The sequence below is a fragment of the Neoarius graeffei genome, chromosome 19, assembly GCF_027579695.1.
Source record: "Neoarius graeffei isolate fNeoGra1 chromosome 19, fNeoGra1.pri, whole genome shotgun sequence".
Classification (NCBI taxonomy): Eukaryota; Metazoa; Chordata; class Actinopteri; order Siluriformes; family Ariidae; genus Neoarius; species Neoarius graeffei.
In genome coordinates, this window is record NC_083587.1 from 61,313,355 (window position 1) to 61,332,589 (window position 19,235).

The 19,235-nt window shown below is 42.1% G+C and overlaps 1 protein-coding gene across 1 annotated transcript in view; it reads left to right on the forward strand.

Annotated features, from left to right (window-relative positions):
- The window catches only part of csmd3a (CUB and Sushi multiple domains 3a), a 631,117-nt gene that overhangs the window by 350,990 nt on the left and 260,892 nt on the right, over positions 1 to 19,235 (forward strand). The window contains exons 32-34 of the mRNA XM_060900611.1: positions 2,506 to 2,619; positions 2,794 to 2,889; positions 9,028 to 9,231. Of these exons, the coding sequence (XP_060756594.1) occupies positions 2,506 to 2,619; positions 2,794 to 2,889; positions 9,028 to 9,231 (414 nt within the window). The remainder of the gene's footprint in view (positions 1 to 2,505; positions 2,620 to 2,793; positions 2,890 to 9,027; positions 9,232 to 19,235) is intronic.

Below are 19,235 nucleotides of genomic sequence, written 5' to 3' on the forward strand. Positions count from 1 at the left end.
GTGTCAGGGTAAGAAGGGAAGCTCATGAAGCCATGCATCCATCATCCATCATGCATAGTGTCCATTGTACAAGCCTCTGGAGGACAGTGTTATGATCTGGGGTTGATTCAGTTGGTCAGGTTGAGTCTGAAAGTTATGGGGCAATAAAATGAAGTCAGCTAATGACCTGAATGTACTGAATGACCAGGTTATTATCACATCAATGATTTTTTTTTCCCCCTGATGACACAGGAGATAAAATTAGGGCTGAAATTGCGAGTGGTTCAGGGAGCATGAGGAATCACTTTCACACACCACAGAGTCCTGACCTTAACCCCATTCAAAGTCTTTGGGATGCTGGAGAAGATTTTATAGAGTGGATCAACTCTCCCATCATCGAGACAAGATCTCTGCGAAAAATTAATGCAACTCTGGATCAAAATTAATAATAATAATAATAATAATAATAATAAACTTTATTAAGCACAAGGTTTCAAAAGCTGACTCTTATTTACATGAAAGTTGTGCATAACAAATATAAATTAATGGGAAATATATAATAACGAATAGAATAAATAAAAATATAATAATGTGGATCAAAATAAAACTTATGGCGATTTGTACTGACAATGGAAACGTTATGAAATATTGTGAAAATTATAATGAATTACAATAATTTCGAAGTTTGAGTATGTTCAACAATTTAGAGTTTATCGAGAACATTTTTAGTTTTGTAAATAACCAATCGTCAGCCAAACGTTGTGATGTTGCATAAGGGTTTTAAAACAATGCCATATCAAATACAAGCCGTATTTAAAGCTAGACTCCCTTTCGATTTCATAAAATCAGTGAAATTTAGTTCCGTCAGAAATGCGGTCATTGTAATATATGTTTATTTCTGTAATATCTCACAAAATATCAGGCCATTCTGTGGCTGGGAAGTTATTTAATTTGAGGGGATTAAAGCAAATAATGTGCATGAAATCGCTCGCTACGTGCAGTCAAGCAGACAGAGGAAGTCCGTGTGTGTGTGTGTGTGTGTGCGCATGCGCAGGTTTCCCTTTGAGCGTGCACTGACAGTTCCATCATTCTGTTGCTAAACGAACAGCTGATCACACCGAGGTGCTCGCTGAGCGCCGATATTTATTAGTTTGGTCCTGCGTTTCCTTTCCTTCATATATAACATAACGTCTTTTCTTCTCGCTTTCTTTCCGTTACTGTAGTCGCTCTTTCACATTTCATTCGCACACTCACGTCCTCCATTTTTCTCTCCTGTTTCAAATTTGTATCCCACAATGCCTTGCGTGAATGGGGAAAGCCCACCACGTGATGCATGACGTAGTATCTTGTATTGCGTCATGGTGAAGCAGGAAAAAATAGCGGAGAATTTAGGGCCACGTGGAGATAAATTCATTAATTGTTCTATTTAAAAAAAAAGCCTCATAAAATTGGAAGTCTGTGATTCAAATTCAGTAGCTTTCAGTCCACTTAATAAAAATAATTGGGTGTCGGGGAAAATTATTTTTATGAACTACACTTGAAAAATCTGGAAGGCAGTCTACCTTCAAGGCTAAAGGTATCCAATGAAATATTAAAGCATGTGATTTTATTTATTTTTTGGCTGGGCAGTGTATATATTAATTTTTCTAGGTTTTTTTATTTTTATTTTTTAATGTGATATATATATATATATATATATATATATATATATATATATATATATATATATATATATATATATATATATGAGTGAATAGCTCTTTTCCTGCACAGAGATGATTATGGTATCTATGTAGTAACAGATACAGAATTGATTGGATGTTTTATTAATTTAATTAGGAAACAGAGTTCAAATTTTGCTTACACTTAGATCCAATACAAATCTCTTAACATAATAATTGACTATAATAATGAAGTCCAATTGCTAAAGCTATATCCTGAGGTGATATTTAACAGTACTTGGCTAGTTTATTTGCATCACCTAAACGTGAAGAAACTCTCAATAATAACTCCATGAACTCGATGATAAAACCCATGCTGTAATTTTTCTCATCTGCTGTGTAACGACGTGTTGTTGCTTTGTCGCCTGTCTAATTTACGCCGGTTTGCCCCGAGGCACAATGCGCTTACTCCATGTCTGAGCAAAACAGTCCAGCACTGCATTAACTATCGATTCCTCTCTCTTTACGGGTCCTTTCACACTCACAATAAGAATTTATTGGATTTCTTTCCCTCTCCAGGACTCAAATTTCTCGTTAGGGCTGTGTGGAGAGTTTGGCTTGGACGTGGTCATGCTGTCTAGGACAGATTTGATAAGCTATGATTATCTGGGGAGCATCTCACTAAGATATGTGGTATAGATGAGAGGCAGGTCATACCCTTATCGTTGATTATTTCCTTCTGGACACCTTGTTAAGACTTTCAGAGACATTTAGTCCACCAGTATTATGGTACACTGTTTGAAGACTACAGTTCCTCAATATTAGCCATTTAGCCATGCTTAGGACATCTGTTTCTTCTTCGTAGTGCTTTTTGGCCAGTTCATGTTCTTTCAAACCACCACCAATGATGTGGTGGACATCTACGATGGACCTTCTTCTGATTCTCCTCTTCTAACGTCCATCTATGGCTCCCATTCAGGTAAAAGCACTTCCTTTAGCTTGAGCATTAATTGTTAATCAACAATATCGAGGATGCGTTAATGTCTTATACTCTACTCTGTTGGTTTGTTAGCATGCTCGTATGATCGGCTTGTTCGTTCACACTTTCTAACAGCACTTCCTGTGTCTTTATTATTATTATTTCCTTCATAAGGAGAGCCGCTGCCTCTGAGTGCTGGCAATGAAATCACCATAAAGTTTACAGCAGAGGGTCCGAACACGGCCAAAGGCTTCCATTTTGTCTACCAAGGTAAATTGCTAAAACTGTGTTCTAGTCCCAGATGTTAAAGTGATCCTCCAGTGGATTTATTCTCAAACTTATTTTAAGAAAAAGTACTGGTAGTTACAGATTTAACAAATCAAACTTTCATTTTCAGAGACCGAATAGTATTTGAGAAAAATTCATTTTCTTTAAAATGCCACATGGGCTTGACGTATGCGATGACGTCAGGTAGTGGTCACTTGGAGCAACTCAGCTGTTTATATTCTCTGTTTACATCGCAGTTTTGCTAGTTTTACAAGTATTTTACCGAATTAATCAGTTTTTAAATAAGTATGCTTCGTTGTGTACCATATAAATGCCACAGTGATGCTAAAAAGAAAACACAAGCTGGAACTAGATTGCGTTGCTCGTCTCGTCTCGTCTTCTTCCGCTTATCCAGGGCCGGGTCGCGGAGGCAGCAGTCTGAGCATGGAAGCCCAAACTTCCCTTTCCCCAGACACCTCGGCCAGCTCCTCGGGAAGAACACCGAGGCATTCCCAGGCCAGCCGAGAGACATAGTCCCTCCAGCGAGTCCTGGGTCTTCCCTGGGGCCTCCTCCTGGGGGGACATGCCTGGAACACCTCCCAGGGAGGTGTCCAGGAGGCATCCGAAAGAGATGCCCGAGCCACCTCAGCTGATTCCTCTCGATGTGGAGGAGCAGCGGCTCTACTCAGAGCTCCTCCCGAGTGGCTGTGCTTCTCACCCTATCTCCAAGGGAGTGCCCAGCCACCCTGTGAAGGAAACTCATTTCGGCCGCTTGTATCTGCGATCTTGTTCTTTCGGTCATTACCCAAAGCTCATGACCATAGGTGAGAGTCGGAACATAGATCGACCGGTAAATCGAGAGCTTCACCTTTTGGCTCAGCTCCTTCACGACAACAGACCGGTAAAGCGACTGCATCACTGCGGAGGCTGCACCGATCCGCCTGTCAATCTCACGCTCTATTCTTCCCTCACTCATGAACAAGATCCCGAGATACTGAAACTCCTCCACTTGAGGCAGGACTTCACCAACCTGGAGAGGGCAAGCCACCCTTTTCCGGTCGAGAACCATGGCCTTGGACTTGGAGGTGCTGATTCTCATCCCAGCCGCTTCACACTCAGCTGCAAACCGCCCCAGTGCATGCTGAAGGTCCTGGTTTGAAGAAGCCAACAGGACAACATCATCCGCAAAAAGCAGAGATGAAATCCTGTGGTTCCCAAACAGGATTCCTTCCGGCCCCTGGCTTCGCCTAGAAATTCTGTCCATAAAGATTATGAACAGAACCAGTGACAAAGGGCAGCCCTGCCAGAGTCCAACATGCACTGGGAACAGGTCTGACTTACTGCCGGCAATGCGAACCAGACTCCGTTCGTACAGGGACCGGACAGCCCTTAGCAAAGAGCCCCGAACCCCATACTCCCGAAGCACCCCCCACAGAATACCACAAGGGACACGGTCGAATGCCTTCTCCAAATCCACAAAGCACATGTGGACTGGTTGGGCAAACTCCCATGAACCCTTGAGCACCCTATGAAGGGTACAGAGCTGGTCCAGTGTTCTGTGACCAGGATGAAAACCGCATTGTTCCTCCTGGATCCGAGGTTCGACTTTTGGCCGAATTCTCCTCTCCAGTACCCTGGAGTAAACCTTCCCTGGGAGGCTGAGAAGTGTGATTCCCCTGTAATTGGAGCATACTCTCCGGTCCCCTTTCTTAAAAAGAGGGACCACCACCCCAGTCTGCCACTCCAGAGGCACTGTCCCCGACCACCACACAATGTTGCAGAAGCGTGTCAGCCAAGATAGCCCGACAACATCCAGAGACTTGAGATACTCAGGGCGGATCTCATCCACCCCTGGTGCCTTGCCACTGAGGAGCTTGCAAACCACCTCAGTGACTTCAGCTTGTGTAATGGATGAGTCCACCTCTGAGTCATCAGCCTCTGCTTCCTCAATGGAAGACGTGATGGTGGGATTGAGGAGATCCTCAAAGTATTCCTTCCACCACCCAACAATATCCCCAGTTGAGGTCAACAGCTCCCCACCCGCACTGTAAACAGTGTTGGTAGAGTACTGCTTCCCTCTCCTGAGGCACTGGATGGCTTCCCAGAATTTCTTTGAGGCCGACCGATAGTCCTTCTCCATGGCCTCACCGAACTCCTCCCAGTTCCGAGTTTTTGCCTCCGCAACTGCCCGAGCTGTGGCACACCTGGCCTGCTGATACCCATCAGCTGCCTCAGGAGTCCCGGAGGCCAACATGGCCCGATAGGACTCCTTCAGCTTGACGACATCCCTTACTTCCGGTGTCCACCACCGGGTTTGGGGATTGCTGCCACAACAGGCACCGGAGACCTTGCGGCCACAACTCCGAGCAGCCGCGTCGACAATGGAGGCAGAAAACATGGTCCACTCAGACTCAATGTCCCCCGCTTCCCTCGGAAGCTGGGAGAAGCTCTCCCAGAGGTGGGAGTTAAAGACCTCCCCGACAAAGTGCTCAACCAGACGTTCTCAGCAGACCCTCACCATACGTTTGGGCCTGCCAGGTCTGTCCGGTTTCCTCCTCCGCCAGCGGATCCAACTCACCACCAGGTGGTGATCAATTGACAGCTCAGCCCCTCTCTTCACCCGAGTGTCCAAGACATGGGGCCGGAGATCTGATGAAACGACAACAAAGTCGATCATCGACCTCCGACCTAAGGTGTCCTGGTGCCACGTACGCTTATGGACACCCCATGCTCAAACGTGGTGTTCATTATGGACAAACCGTGACTAGCACAGAAGTCCAATAACAAAACACCACTCGGGTTCAGATCGGGGAGGCCGTTCCTCCCAATCACGCCCCTCATGGTGTCACTGTCATCACCCACGTGAGCGTTGAAGTCCCCCAGTAGAACAATGGAGTCCCCAGTCTGAGCACCTCTCAGTACCTCTCCCAGGGACTCCAAGAAGGCCGGATACTCTATACTGCTATTCGGCCCATAGGCACAAACAACAGCAAGAGCCCTCTCCCCAATCCTAAGGCGCAGAGAGGCGACCCTCTTGTTCACTGGGGTAAACTTCAACACATGGCGGCTGAGCTGGGGAGCTATAAGCAAGCCCACACCAGCCCGCCGCCGTTCACCATGGGCAACTCCAGAGAAGTGGAGAGTCCAGCCCCTCTCGACGAGCTGGGTTCCGGAGCCCAAGCTGTGCATGGAGGTGAGCCCGATTATCTCTAGCCGGTACCTCTCAACCTCCTGCACAAGCCAACAGCTAGCCGCTGTGTTCTGGGATCAGGTCGTCGAGGCCCCTGCCTTCGACTGCTGCCCAATCCACATTGCACCAGCCCCTAACGGCTCCCTCTGTGGGTGGTGAACCCACAGGAGGTCGGGCCCACGTCACCGCTTCGGGCTGAGCCCGGCCGGGCCCTGTAGGCAAAGGCTGCACCATACCGGGCGACGTCACGGTCCTTGATAGATTGTTATCCATAAGGGGTTTTGGTGAACTGCTCTTAGTCTGGCCTGTCACCTAGGACCTGTCTGCCTTGGGAGACCCTAACAGGGGCGTAATGCCCCCGACAACATAGCTCCTAGGATCATTCAAGCACACAAACCCCTCCACCACAATAAGGTGGCAGTTCTAGGAGGGAATTGCATTTCCACAGAGAAAATGCAAAGTGTGCTTGATCAGCTGGAACAGGGGGGTCACCGACGGAAACTGGATGAGACCTCACGCTCCAAAATCTTTTTTTTTTTTACATGATCTAAGAAAGTGTGTGTGGAGTGTGTGTGCCTGCATGCTCTAAAATCTCGGTTTAAAATGGCTCAACTCACAGCGCGAAATGACACCTCATGATCTACTTTTTTTTTCTTTTTTTTTTTACATCATCTACAGCTGGTTCTGGAGAGATTAACAGAGAGTGTGTAGCCGGCCCCTTTCAAATGAATTAAGTTTACGGAGAAAAACTGACTGTCATGTCACTCTGCGCGCCTCACGCTTGAAAATCTCTGTTTTAAACCCTGCCACACTGTCTGTTAATCTAAATCATTTTAAACCAAGATTTTAGAGTGCACAGGAACACGCACTATCACACACACTCCACACACTTTGTCACACACTTTCTTAGATCATTTAAAGAAAGATTTTGCAGCGCGAGGTTTCATGCCGGATCCAGTTTTTGTCGGTGACACTTTGCCACAGCTGATCAAGTACACTTTGCATTTTCTCTGTGTAGATGCAGTTTAGTTCCAGCTTGTGCTTTCTAGCAAAACTATGATGTAAACAGAGAATATAAACGGCTGAGTTGCTCCAATCGACCACTACCTGACGTCATCGCATACGTCACCAACACAGGAAGCCCATCCAGCATTTTAAAGAAAATTCATTTTTCTCGAACACTATTTGGTCTCTGAAAATGAAAGTTTGATTTAAAAAAAAAAATCTGCAACTACTTTTATTTAAAATAAGTTTGAGAATAAATTCGCTGGAGGATCCCTTTAACCTACTGACCATTTGAAAACTTAGTACACAAGGATACACCATTATAACAATGTACCATGGTGAAGAAATCATTAATATTACCTTATGGATGATGTCACAAAATTGACTAGACTACATTTTACAATTCACATTCAAGACAAATGTGTGTCTGTATCAAATTTATGAACCAACAGCTGGCTAAAACTTAAGAGTCTATAAATATGAGTGTCATAACACTCAAACAGAAAGTATGGCAATTCTGGTGTAAATCATTCAGGGTTGCTTGAGGTTCACATATACTGCATGTACACATGCCAGTACTGACTCATAACCTGCTTGGACCCGCCAATCGCTGCTTGAAGATATATTTAAAGGTCCCATGGCATGAAATTTTCACTTCCTGAGGTTTTTTAACGTTAAAATGAGTTCCTCTGACCTTCTTAAGTCACCCCAGTGGCTAGAAATTTCATAATGTGTAAACCAAACTATGCCCAACATTTGAGAATGGCGCGTCAAAACGGCGCGTTGATAAACTCTTCCCTTTACTACGTCAGCAAGGGAGATGATCCCCACGCCACCCCTCTGGATTCCCACCCACTGTATGGATTGCCCCACCCAGTTGTAGTGAGGAGACCATAGAGGACACAACAACATGGCATCACCTAAGCGAGCGAAACATGGAAATTGCGCTATACATGGATGTGACAACACAGAAAAGAGTCTGTTTTTACTGCCGACGGGAGAGCCCCTGAAGATGCAGTGGCTTAATTTTATTTACTTCAATAATATGCCGTCGAGTCTACCTAAGACGGTGTATGTTTGTCGGAAGCATTTTCCTGAGGAATGTTTCCACAACTTGGGACAGTACAGGGCAAGTTTTGCACATCAACTGTCACTGAAGCCTGGGTCCGTACCAAGCATCCCTGCCGCATCAGCAACAAACACCGAACAAGTAAGTGTATAACTGGTCATTTTGCCGTGTTTTAAAATCGGTGCGTTAGCCTAGCAATGGCTACATTAGCTGTGCAGCTAACCGCTTCCTGCAGTTAGCCAGGTAATCTGCGCTACAAAACTAAAGAGCATGCAGCATGCTCTGTTAAACTGAGTTTAGTCTGGAAATTGACTGTAACTTATGAGCTTATGTTTGACTATTGCTCCGCAATGCATGTCTTCTGTTGGATAAGCGATATGTTGCTGTAGTTGCTGCTTCTATCCTCTTTGGTTATGGAGTGCGTGTTCAAGCCTAGGGTATTATACGTTCGTAAACTACCACTCCGAACGCTCTCACTCTCTGTTCTCTGTGTCACGTTGAGTTTACGAAAGGAGTCCGAGGGAGAACGGGGTTTTGTCTTAGCAGCGTGGCTACAGGTGCTGATAGCAGCGAGTATGTGTGTGCGCAGCTTGGTCAAGCCCCTCCCCCTCCCCCCATGGCCCGCCCCCACCCTCTACCCTTCCCCGCCTCCTGCTTCTCATTAGCAAAACGACGCACTGGGAAAAGCGCTGAAATGGGGCTTTCTCCCAGGAGGCTATATTTACGTGCCGAGGGTTCATTTCGAGAAAGGCTGCGGATATAACATCCGGAAGCCTCCACGAGCCCGTTTAAAGCATCAACAAACCACCATGCCATGGGACCTTTAAATTACATAGAAAGATTATATACTGAGAATTTAACTGTGATGATTTTCCAGCTGTACCGAGGACCAGCGCCTCCCAGTGCAGTTCGGTCCCTGAGCCTCGCTATGGGAAGCGGATTGGAAGTGATTTTGGACTCGGTGCTGTTGTGCTGTTTGCGTGTAACCCTGGATACCTCCTCCACGGAGCCAGCACCATCCGGTGTGAATCTGTGCCCAACAGCCTGGCCCAGTGGAATGGAACGGTGCCATTATGCACAGGTATGTGTTCAATTCTTTATCGTTATTTTTACTGCTGAGGGGTATGGAGCGAAAGATACTGGAGAGGTTTAATGTAAAACGAAATAGATCACGACACCATCATGTTGTGATCTGAAAGAAAAGTGCGAAGCCTTTGTAAAGGTGCGAGTATTGATTTTATTCCTGGATGGAATTATTTTGTTGAAGATGTCCCCATGCAAGCTGACAGAATTATATTATATTCCATAGAAACGCTTCTATAGAGACATCGACTGTCACCAGAGGTGGACAGTAACGAAGAACATTTACTTGAGTTCTGTACTTAAGTACACTTTTTGAGTATCTGTACTTTACTTGAGTATTTTTTTTGGAAACTTATAACTTTAACTGCACTACATCTGAAAGACAAATATCGTACTTTTCACTCCACTACATTTCTGTCAAGGTCCTCATTACTCATTACTATGAAGCAGCTTTGAAAGTGGATGTTTTTTTCTTTTCTTTTCTAAAACGTGGTTGGATTTTTCGCAGGTGACACTGAGACAGCCGATCAGTAATCACTAGGGTCACGTCACGTCCATAGACTGGATAAAATCAAGATCAATGATTTCTCAGCAGCGTTATTTAACACGATTAGTTGACGGCAGAACGGAAGGAGGCGGTTCTTCTGTGGAATGCATGCACTCATGGCCCATGAACCCATGTTTCAGTTTTCTGAAAGAATTAAAGATTCATTTTGTTTTAAATGTTTGGTTTGTTTGCCTAAAACGAACCTCATCACAGCCTACAAAAACTCGCCGTCCAACCTGCAGAAGCATATTGAGGTATATAAGCATTTTATTCCAAGAGAAAGCTTGCAATAAAGTTGTCTGTGCTTTTAGAGCTAGCAATAACGTTGCAATACCTGTGCAGTCTGGTTAGTCAAATGACTTTCTCTGGATTTTCCTGCCAAAATCCACGGCTTGTCCACGGCTATCGATAACACATAGCTAGTTAACTTGGGCACTGTTAGTTAGCATTTAAAAACGGAGTTACGCTAACATGAATAACGTTAACTTATCTGATGTGCTTTCAGAAATATGTTTTAGAATAATCTTGCCAAATAAACAGAATGTAGAAATTTTTCTTTTCTAGTAGCGTTAGCTACCCGATATGATTTCGAGTTTGAAAAGAGTTTGCTAGCATGTCAGGTGGAGTTTCATGCTGTACCATGAATGCATGCTGTACCATGATGGCACAGCATGCGTTTATTTTGTGAATTCACATTTCTGTCTTTGGTAACGGCATTAGGTTTTGTAAGCATTGTGGCAATAATACAACGATGTGTTGACAGAAAACGTACTTTTAATATTTAAGTATTTTTAAAAGCAAATACTTCAGTACTTTAACTTAAGTAAAAATTTGACTGGACAACTTTCACTTGTATCGGAGTCACATTTGACCAGTGGGGTCTGTACTTTGACTTCAGTAATGAAGTTGGGTTCTGTGTCCACCTCTGATTGTCACATAGAGCTGAGTACAGCTTTCACCAGCAAATCAAAATGGTGTCACTTTCCAGATATGAACAAAAGTTGTTGTTGTTGAAAATAAGTCGAATGCATCATTTTGGCGAATTTTCTTGGCTTCATTTTCCGACCCTGTTCAGGTAAATCTCTAGTAATTAAAATAATGATCACCTCTTAGACTTACATACAGGAAGTATAAAATTTATGTTCTACAAGAAAGTGCTTAGAGATTTGTTTATTTCTTTAGTTTCAACACTTTAATTCAATCTGTGAATGCTTCATTTCAAAAAACTCAGTAGATGCTTAGGGCACTCGGTAGAGTAGAGTGCACACCTCCACCAAGCTACATGTTTATCATCATCGCAGTGTGGGAAATAAGGAATTCCAGACAACAGACAGGTCTGAAATGTTGTCTGTCTGTCCAAATTTCAGCCTGTCCCAATGACGGGTCACAGGCCCGGAAAATGTGACCAGGGGTCCGGGGCAAGCTGAAGGGCTTTAGATCACGGGCGATTGTTCTAAGACAGCAAGGGAGGCTCAGCCTCCTCTAAAAATGACGAACATCGTGTAGGATGAATTGCGCTAGGCTTATGTTATAGCCGACCTTATAACATTGCTATTTCAGATCCAGAATCATAGAAATATATGTGCTCAACCCAACTACAGTGCGAAATCATTCTGTTATAACTTTCCCCAGTTCACCTAATGTGTGCGTGAGTTTTTCCCCCTCGTGACAGCGCGATGCAGCGCAGCCTCAGTGCACTTCAATGGCATTTGGGAGCTATGCGCTTTCAATATCAAAATGCAAGACGGTTATTGGACAAATACTGCGAAAACGCCCACCCACGGACTCCGAGCCTCACAGTGGGAGGGACATGGCAAAGCTTTCCGCGAGGAGACTGGTGATTGGTGAAAGCGGCCGGAAATTTTCTTTGATTGACAGTTCGTTTCAAATATAGACAGGCAGCAGTGAATCTCAGTTCAGTCCCATGCGGATTCGCAAGTGCTGTGGTGTATTGTAAGAGATCGGCTTACATTTCGATTTCATTCATTACATACGGTTTCTACCAGCTTTTTTAGTTTGTATATATTTTCATTGTAAATAAAGTGTAAATATAGTGTTGTCAAGTTTGCTATCTTAGTTCCAGAAATTTCGTTTATTTGAGTGACTGAACTTGAACTTGAGGGGGCTAGTCAGCTAGCAAGAAAGCTGCGCACGGATGCCAAGCATTGCTGATTTAATTTTGGCGAAGCCATTTGCCAGTCTTCCTTTCAAGGAAAAAATTAAAATTAAAGAGCAGGGTAGACCAACGCCTCAAACTGACTTGGTGAAAAAGGTCGGGAATAATACTCGTTCCTTTCAGCTCTCCTGGTACGAGAAAGTGAATTGGCTAACAGCAAGTGACCCACATCAACAACAGTAAATAGGCTACTTTAGTAATATGTCATGGATGGACCAAAAATATAGAATCTATTTAAAATGTTTATGCTGAGTATATTATATTGGAATATATATTTTTCTGGATATGAATTAAACACCGCTACAATTTGGAAAACATTTTTAAACAAAAACACAGCCGAGAACATTTCACACTACAGACCTGGATTAAAAGTGAAGGGTTATCAAAATTGTCAATAAAACATTTCTCAGTCAAAATAAGTAAAATATAGGGAAAGTGTCATTGAATGAAATGTGTGGCACCCAGCTCTATGTTTGGCTCCCCAAGGTCAGTGCTTGTGCCTATTCCAGAACACTCTGCTGTTACTGCTGAGGTTCCTGACAAAGAGCTGCTTTCAATAATGATCAATTTTTAAACAACATGCCACAATTTTAAAATATAAAATGTTAAAATATACCCCTCTCCCCCAACACCACCGTCATGTATATTGGACAGTAGGCTAATGGGCCAAAAGAACCTGTTATTTCACAGTTTGTGACCCTGCCAACAATCAGCCAGATCAGAGGCAAGAGTATGGGCAAAATTGATGTTTTTTTTCTTTTTTCTTTTAAAATCTGGAAATATCGTAACCGACCAGCCTCCCCTGTTTGAAAGACTACCAGCCGCCACTGCTTTAGATGGCTTCTCAGCTATTTCCAGGCACATTTTTGTGATCTTCGAAGGCCAAATTACACGAGACATTAGTTGCTAATTGCACTCCAAATTAATGTAATTTACAAGAAAATGTCAGAAGATTCAAGAAAGACATGCTTAAAGTTCTACCCAAGAAAACAGTAGCACACACAGGTCAGTTCCATGTCTAGAAAAAAGTATAGAGGGTAAGGATGGTCCAGTTGGTTACAACTTACTGGTGCTCATACAGTATATAGGTATTATAATAACAGTCATGAAACATTCTGTCAACAATGACCATTTTTATACTGTGTTTATAATAAGTTTAGATATTTAGTAATTAACAATACAACTATTCTTACATAATAGAGTTAAAATTTTCAGGACGAGATTCCAAGTAACTTTGTAATAAAATGACTTTTAAAATGACTCTAAACTAGACCTGGTGTTGGCATTCAGACCAAAACCTGCAGGACTAGAACTTAGAAAATAGAAGAAAACACCGTGAAAGAGAAACCAATCGAAACCAAAAGAGTGAAAGTGATTGTCATGCCGTTACCATGGGAACAGTCTTGTATGAATGCGTAAGTGGGCGCTCAACACTCCGACTCCGGTGTGACTGAGTAAGAGGACAAGTTTTGTGTTTCATTTAATTTACAGTAGGTGATTTAAACAATGTAATATTATTTGGCAGTGGGGACATAGGAAAGTGTAAAGAATAAAGTTTCTGTTAATATGTTTATCATGCTTGCATGATTATAAAAAACCTCACGAATATATTTATCTAAATACATGGCCTACTCATTCTAAACCTGCCGAGCTTCTCTGGAGAAATACGATGGAAAGGAAAAAACACTTTGTCAGGGTCCAAAATCCATAGTAGTCTGTTTTCTTTTAACGTTAGTGGTAAACCTATTCAACTGATAACAGCATCGTGTGCTGTCATGCCAGAATGCGGTCCTACTCACTGATGAGAGGCAACTTGTTATTCATCAAGAGCGTCCGCGATCAGCCAATCACAGGCCATGTTATGACATAAAATATTCACCCAGTGTAACATTTGGAAGAAAATTAGAAGTAGATTAGAGCCATATCTTTACAATTTTTCAAGGGCCATCCGGTTTGATGCTTTTGAAATACAGACGGACAAATGCGAAAATTACCAGTCAATGTCCACCGGTCCAGCCTTATTTCCCCCACTATCATCAAATTCAAATCACTTGAATCTAGGATAATACTAAAGCTGTCCACCAAATTTCATCCAAATCCGTTCACTACTTTTTGACTTACATTGGGAACAGACGCAATATCCTGGATCTACATTCGTACGCAGATTTGCATCAAAATCGAATCACTTGTTCCTTGGTCCATGGCTCACATTTCCTCCAAATTTCATCAAAATCCATTCACTACTTTTTGAGTTGCATTGGGAAAAGAAAAGCTAACAAACAAATGGAGGTGACAACATAACCTTCTTTAACAAAGTTTGCGGAGGTAACAACTCAGCAGAAGAAAGAAATAGCAGTTTTATAAGAATGTATTTTTACACTTTCCTTGACGTTTTCTTACTTTAATCCCATTTTAATGCATAAATCAGACAAAACCTCATCACTGATGTGCCATTTGAGTCACATTCAGAATCAGAGAACTAGATAGAGACTGTGATTAAAGTCACAGTAATTTGCACTAGATGTTACAAACTGGGACGTCTGGTCACTGTCAGCGATGGTTGGGGATGGATGTAAGTGCAGAAGATTTTTTTTTTTTAAAGATATTTTTTGGGCTTTTTTTCACCTTTATTGGATAGGACAGTGTAGAGACAGGAAATGAGTGGGAGAGAGATGGGGAGGGATCGGGAAATGACCTCAGGTCGGAATCGAACCCGGGTCCCTTGATTTATGGTATGGCGCCTTATCCACCTGAGCCACGACGCCCCCCAGAAGATATTTATTAAGAATAAGATCAGGCAAACAGTCCAAATCGGCAGGCATAAATCAGAAACGAGAACAAGCAGTAGGTCGAGTGAGGCACAAACAGAATATCATAGGCTCAGACAAAAGCAAAATCAAAGGACTAGGAACAGGGAAGTAGGAAACCAGGAAATCAAAACAACGCACAGCTCGGTAATGTGTCTAAACAACTCAGTACTTCACAGCATGATGCACGTTCAGAGTCCTTATATATGCGTGCTAATTGTGCCTTAATCCAGTGCTGGTGTGGGTCATGAGCAACATGCACGTGAATTAGTTTGCAGTACGTGCCGTCCAGAGCACACGCAAGAGTCAGCCTACGAGTGCAGGTGTGATAGTCAACGTACCCTCTAGATCCGGAAAGGTAAGAGATAAAGAATGACGCTTAGTGAGGAAAAGTTGTGCCCTGCCGCCCTGAGCAAAAAAAAAAAACTGACTGAAAAAATCATGAAAATTGATAGAGTTATAAGAGATTGAAAAAAAAATCACCAAATTCATGGATCAGTGATTCAGATCAGCACCAAAAGTCATGGCAACGTAATTCAGCCCAGAGGTATTCGTCATGTCAGATTTGGTGATGATTGGTTGAAAACTGAGGGAGAAATAGCATCCTAAACAACAATAGGAGAATAATAATAAGAATAAAGTAGAAAGATCCTGAGTGAGAGTAACGATTTGCATCAATGCTGCTAGCACAAATTAATTAAGTTGACAAGTTGCACCAGTATTTGCAAGGATAAAAGTGTACCGTACGTTTCAAGGATTAGCTGACCATGCACTATTGTGCAATGCCTGCAGCTCACTTATTATTATTATTATTAAATATTATTATTATTAAGAATTTCATCCATAAAAAATGTCACTCCTTATTTAGATGCGTCTCTCCTGCCGTTCTCTGTAAAATCCAATTCAATTTGATTCAATTTCCTTTGACCTACTTGTACAATTTTTGTGTCTTTTACGATGGTCACCATGTTAGATTCGGCGATCCTGGTGCTGTAAATCCTTGCCATGTCTTGGTGAGGAGACCGGGAACACGTCCATGCGCGTCGTCAGGGAGGAGGAGGGGCAAGAAATGAAAGAAATCATGGCTACAACACGTCGTAGGAGTTTGTCAAACTAGGCGAGAAAATAGAAAAAAAAAAACTCAGACATGCGAGAATTTTTGTCTATGTCTGATCCTGGTGTAGACCTGAACTGCTGCATTACTGCCGAGTCTGCATCTTTCTTTCGTTCTTTCTTTCTTTCTTTCTTTCTTTCTTTCTTTCTTTCTTTCTTTCTTCCTTCCTTCTTTCTTTTTCTTTCCTTCCTTTGTTCTTTCTTTCTTCTTTCATTCCTTCTTTCTATCTTTCTTTCTTTCTTTTGTTCCTTCCTTCTTTCTTTCCTTCTTTCTTTCTTGCTTTCCTTCCTTCTTTAGTTATTGTCTTTCTTTCCTTCTTTTGTTCTTTTTTCTCTTTCTTTCTTTCTTTCTTTCTTTCTTTCTTTCTTTTTTCCTTCTTTCTTTCTTTCTTTCTTTCTTTCTTTTGGTCTTTCTTTTTTCTTTCTTTCTTTCTTTCTTTCTTTCTTTCTTTCTTTCTTTTGGTGTTTCTTTCTTTCCTTCCTTCCTTCCTTCCTTCTTTCTTTCTTTCTTTCTTTCTTTCTTTCTTTCCTTCCTTCCTTCCTTCCTTCCCTTTCTTTCTTTCTTTCTTTCTTTCTTTCTTTCCTCCTTTCTTTCTTTCTTTCTTTCTTTCTTTCTTTTGTTCCTTCCTTCTTTCTTTCCTTCTTTCTTTCTTGCTTTCCTTCCTTCTTTAGTTATTTTCTTTCTTTCCTTCTTTTGTTCTTTTTTCTCTTTCTTTCTTTCTTTCTTTCTTTCTTTCTTTCTTTCTTCTTTTTTCCTTTTTTCTTTCTTTCTTTCTTTCTTTCTTTCTTTCTTTCTTTCTTTCTTTCCTTCCTTCCTTCCTTTCTTTCTTTTGGTCTTTCTTTCTTTCTTTCTTTCTTTCTTTCTTTCTTTCTTTCTTTCCTTCCTTCTTTCTTTCTTTTGGTCTTTCTTTCTTCCTTCCTTTCCTTCCTTTTTTGTTCTTTTCTTTCTTTCTTTCTTTCTTTCTTTCTTTCTTTCTTTCTTCCTTCCTTTCTGTCTGTCTGTCTTTCTTGCACACATACAGGTACAAAATGTATATTTCTATTTTTATTCTCTATTATTGGTTTACAATCTAGATTTTTCCACCAAATTGTTTCACTGTCACATCATTTTGAACAAATTTCCTTCAGGATCAACGATTCCACGTTTCCTTGCAATCCCTCCAAATTCAGTTCAGTTTAACAACATGGCATCTGTTATTCTTATTGTTCAGCAGCTTATAGCAGAGAATAGCACTTGATCCAGCGCACTATTATCTGATATTTGTATCGGGTTGATACTAATGATTGATTAATATTGTTATATTTGTGTGTCTGGTCTCAAACGGCTTTTTGACTCGCGTGTAAATTCTGAGTTGTGTTTAAAGCTGTAGTTACGTCTGAGGTCTGAATACTGAATGAATACGGCTCTTTGTTCTCTTTTCTCTGGCACCGGGAGACTGCTCCTGCTCCTGCTCTTTCTAAAAGGCTAACTCTCAGTGAATTATTGGGTTGTCAGGTGCAGTGTGTACATGTGGCACATTCATACATGTGTGTGTGTGTGGGGGGGGGGGGGGGGGGGTAAGGGGGCTGCTATTGGAAACCAACCTGCATGGTTTTTTTTCCCTCCTTTTCGAAGGTGAATCATTTTTCAGAACAGCACCTCTGATACCGTCGTGCCGAATGTAACATGAATAACAATGCACTCATTCTAATATGTTATCGTTTCTATAGTAACAGACCTTTCACAGGGATTCGTATAGCCGATGCGTCACATAAAGACTAATATTAAATGCATTAAGATGTTTGTTTTAGCAAAGAAGATTATTTTTGAGTCGACACGGTCAGTACTTTGCTGCAGTCAGAAAGCTGTGGGGTTTTTTTTTTTTTTGCTTTTTGTTTTGTACTCTGAATAGACTCATGAATCAATTCATGTATAGTTCACTTAATCTTGTTGTCTTGCCTTGATTATTGTTGTTGAAATGAAACTGCTTTCCTTTTGGTCTTGAAACAAAACAAGCAACTTATGGCATATTCACACCTACGTTGTTTGGTCCGGACCAAACGAACCAAATTTCCCTTGGTCCGGACCTTTTGGGTTGGTCTGAATACAAACCACCGAACTCTGATCCATACCAAACAAGCGGACTGAGACCGAGCTGCAAGGTCAGACTCGGTCCAGACCAAAGGAACCCTGGTGCGGATCTTTTGGAGGTGTGAAAGCAGACCGGACCTAATCCGACAGTTTTGCTTTTTTGTACCTCGGGAGCTTCCGTCGTTTGTCAAGCATTATGGGAAACAGAGTCTTGACACTCCACCGCAAAGTGCAAACACTGTTTCGGTTGTCAAGGGAACCTTACAACAGTCGTTCAGTCATTCAGACCAGTGGTAGGCTAGACTACAGAGTACAAAAAATGAGTACGGGGCAAACGTGGGCCGAGGAAAAAACGCGTACCCTTGTGGATATATGGGCAGATGTCCACATATCTGAGCTTTTGGAGAGAACACACAAAAATGGCGACGTGTTTGCTGTATTCAGTGAGAAAATGAAGGAGAAGGGGTTCACGCGCTCCCCAGAACAATGTCGGCTAAAAGTGAAGAAACTCCGTCAGACCTACATTAAAATCAGGGACATTCTTTCAAAAAGTGGCAGTACTAGCGACGCAAAAAAGAAATTCATCTATTGCGTGAAGAGCCAGAACTGTTACAACATGATGTGCGCTCATCAGCGCTATCCTCCGTAGCCGCCTTGCCCTTTGTCATCGTCGTTGATAAATTACTTGTACAACAGCATAGTAATCGCACAATTGTGAAAACAGTAAAAACTGGAAAAAACATATAGCTTTGATGACATTAAAAAGAATAACAGCACGGAAAGCCTCCATGACTACTTTTGAACTTAACGCTTTGTGCGCGTGTCGTCTCTGACCAATAGCTGAACGGCCTCAGGGCACGTGGCTTTGTTGACAGATTTTGGTCCGCTTACTAAAATGTACAGTGTGAAAGCGAACCGCACCAAAATGAAAAAATAAAAAAAAAACATTTGGTTCGGACCAAAGCAAGTGAACTATCGAACTATCCTGGTCTGAATACACCCTTAGTCTCAGTTTAGTTCCAAGCAAAGTCTAGCATCATAGCAAGTGATTCGACTCTGAATCAACTCGTGTATATTTCACTTGATCTTGTTGTGTGGCCTTGCTTATTGTTGTTGATATGAAAATGCTTTCCTACTTTGTGCAAAACAAAAAAAAAGGAAGTTGGTCTCGTTCTACGTCCAAACGAAGTCTAACAGAGTAGCCAGGGATTTGATTCTGAATCGACTCATGAATCAAATCATGTGTATTTCACTTAATCTTGTTTGCTTGGCTTGTTTATTGTTGCTG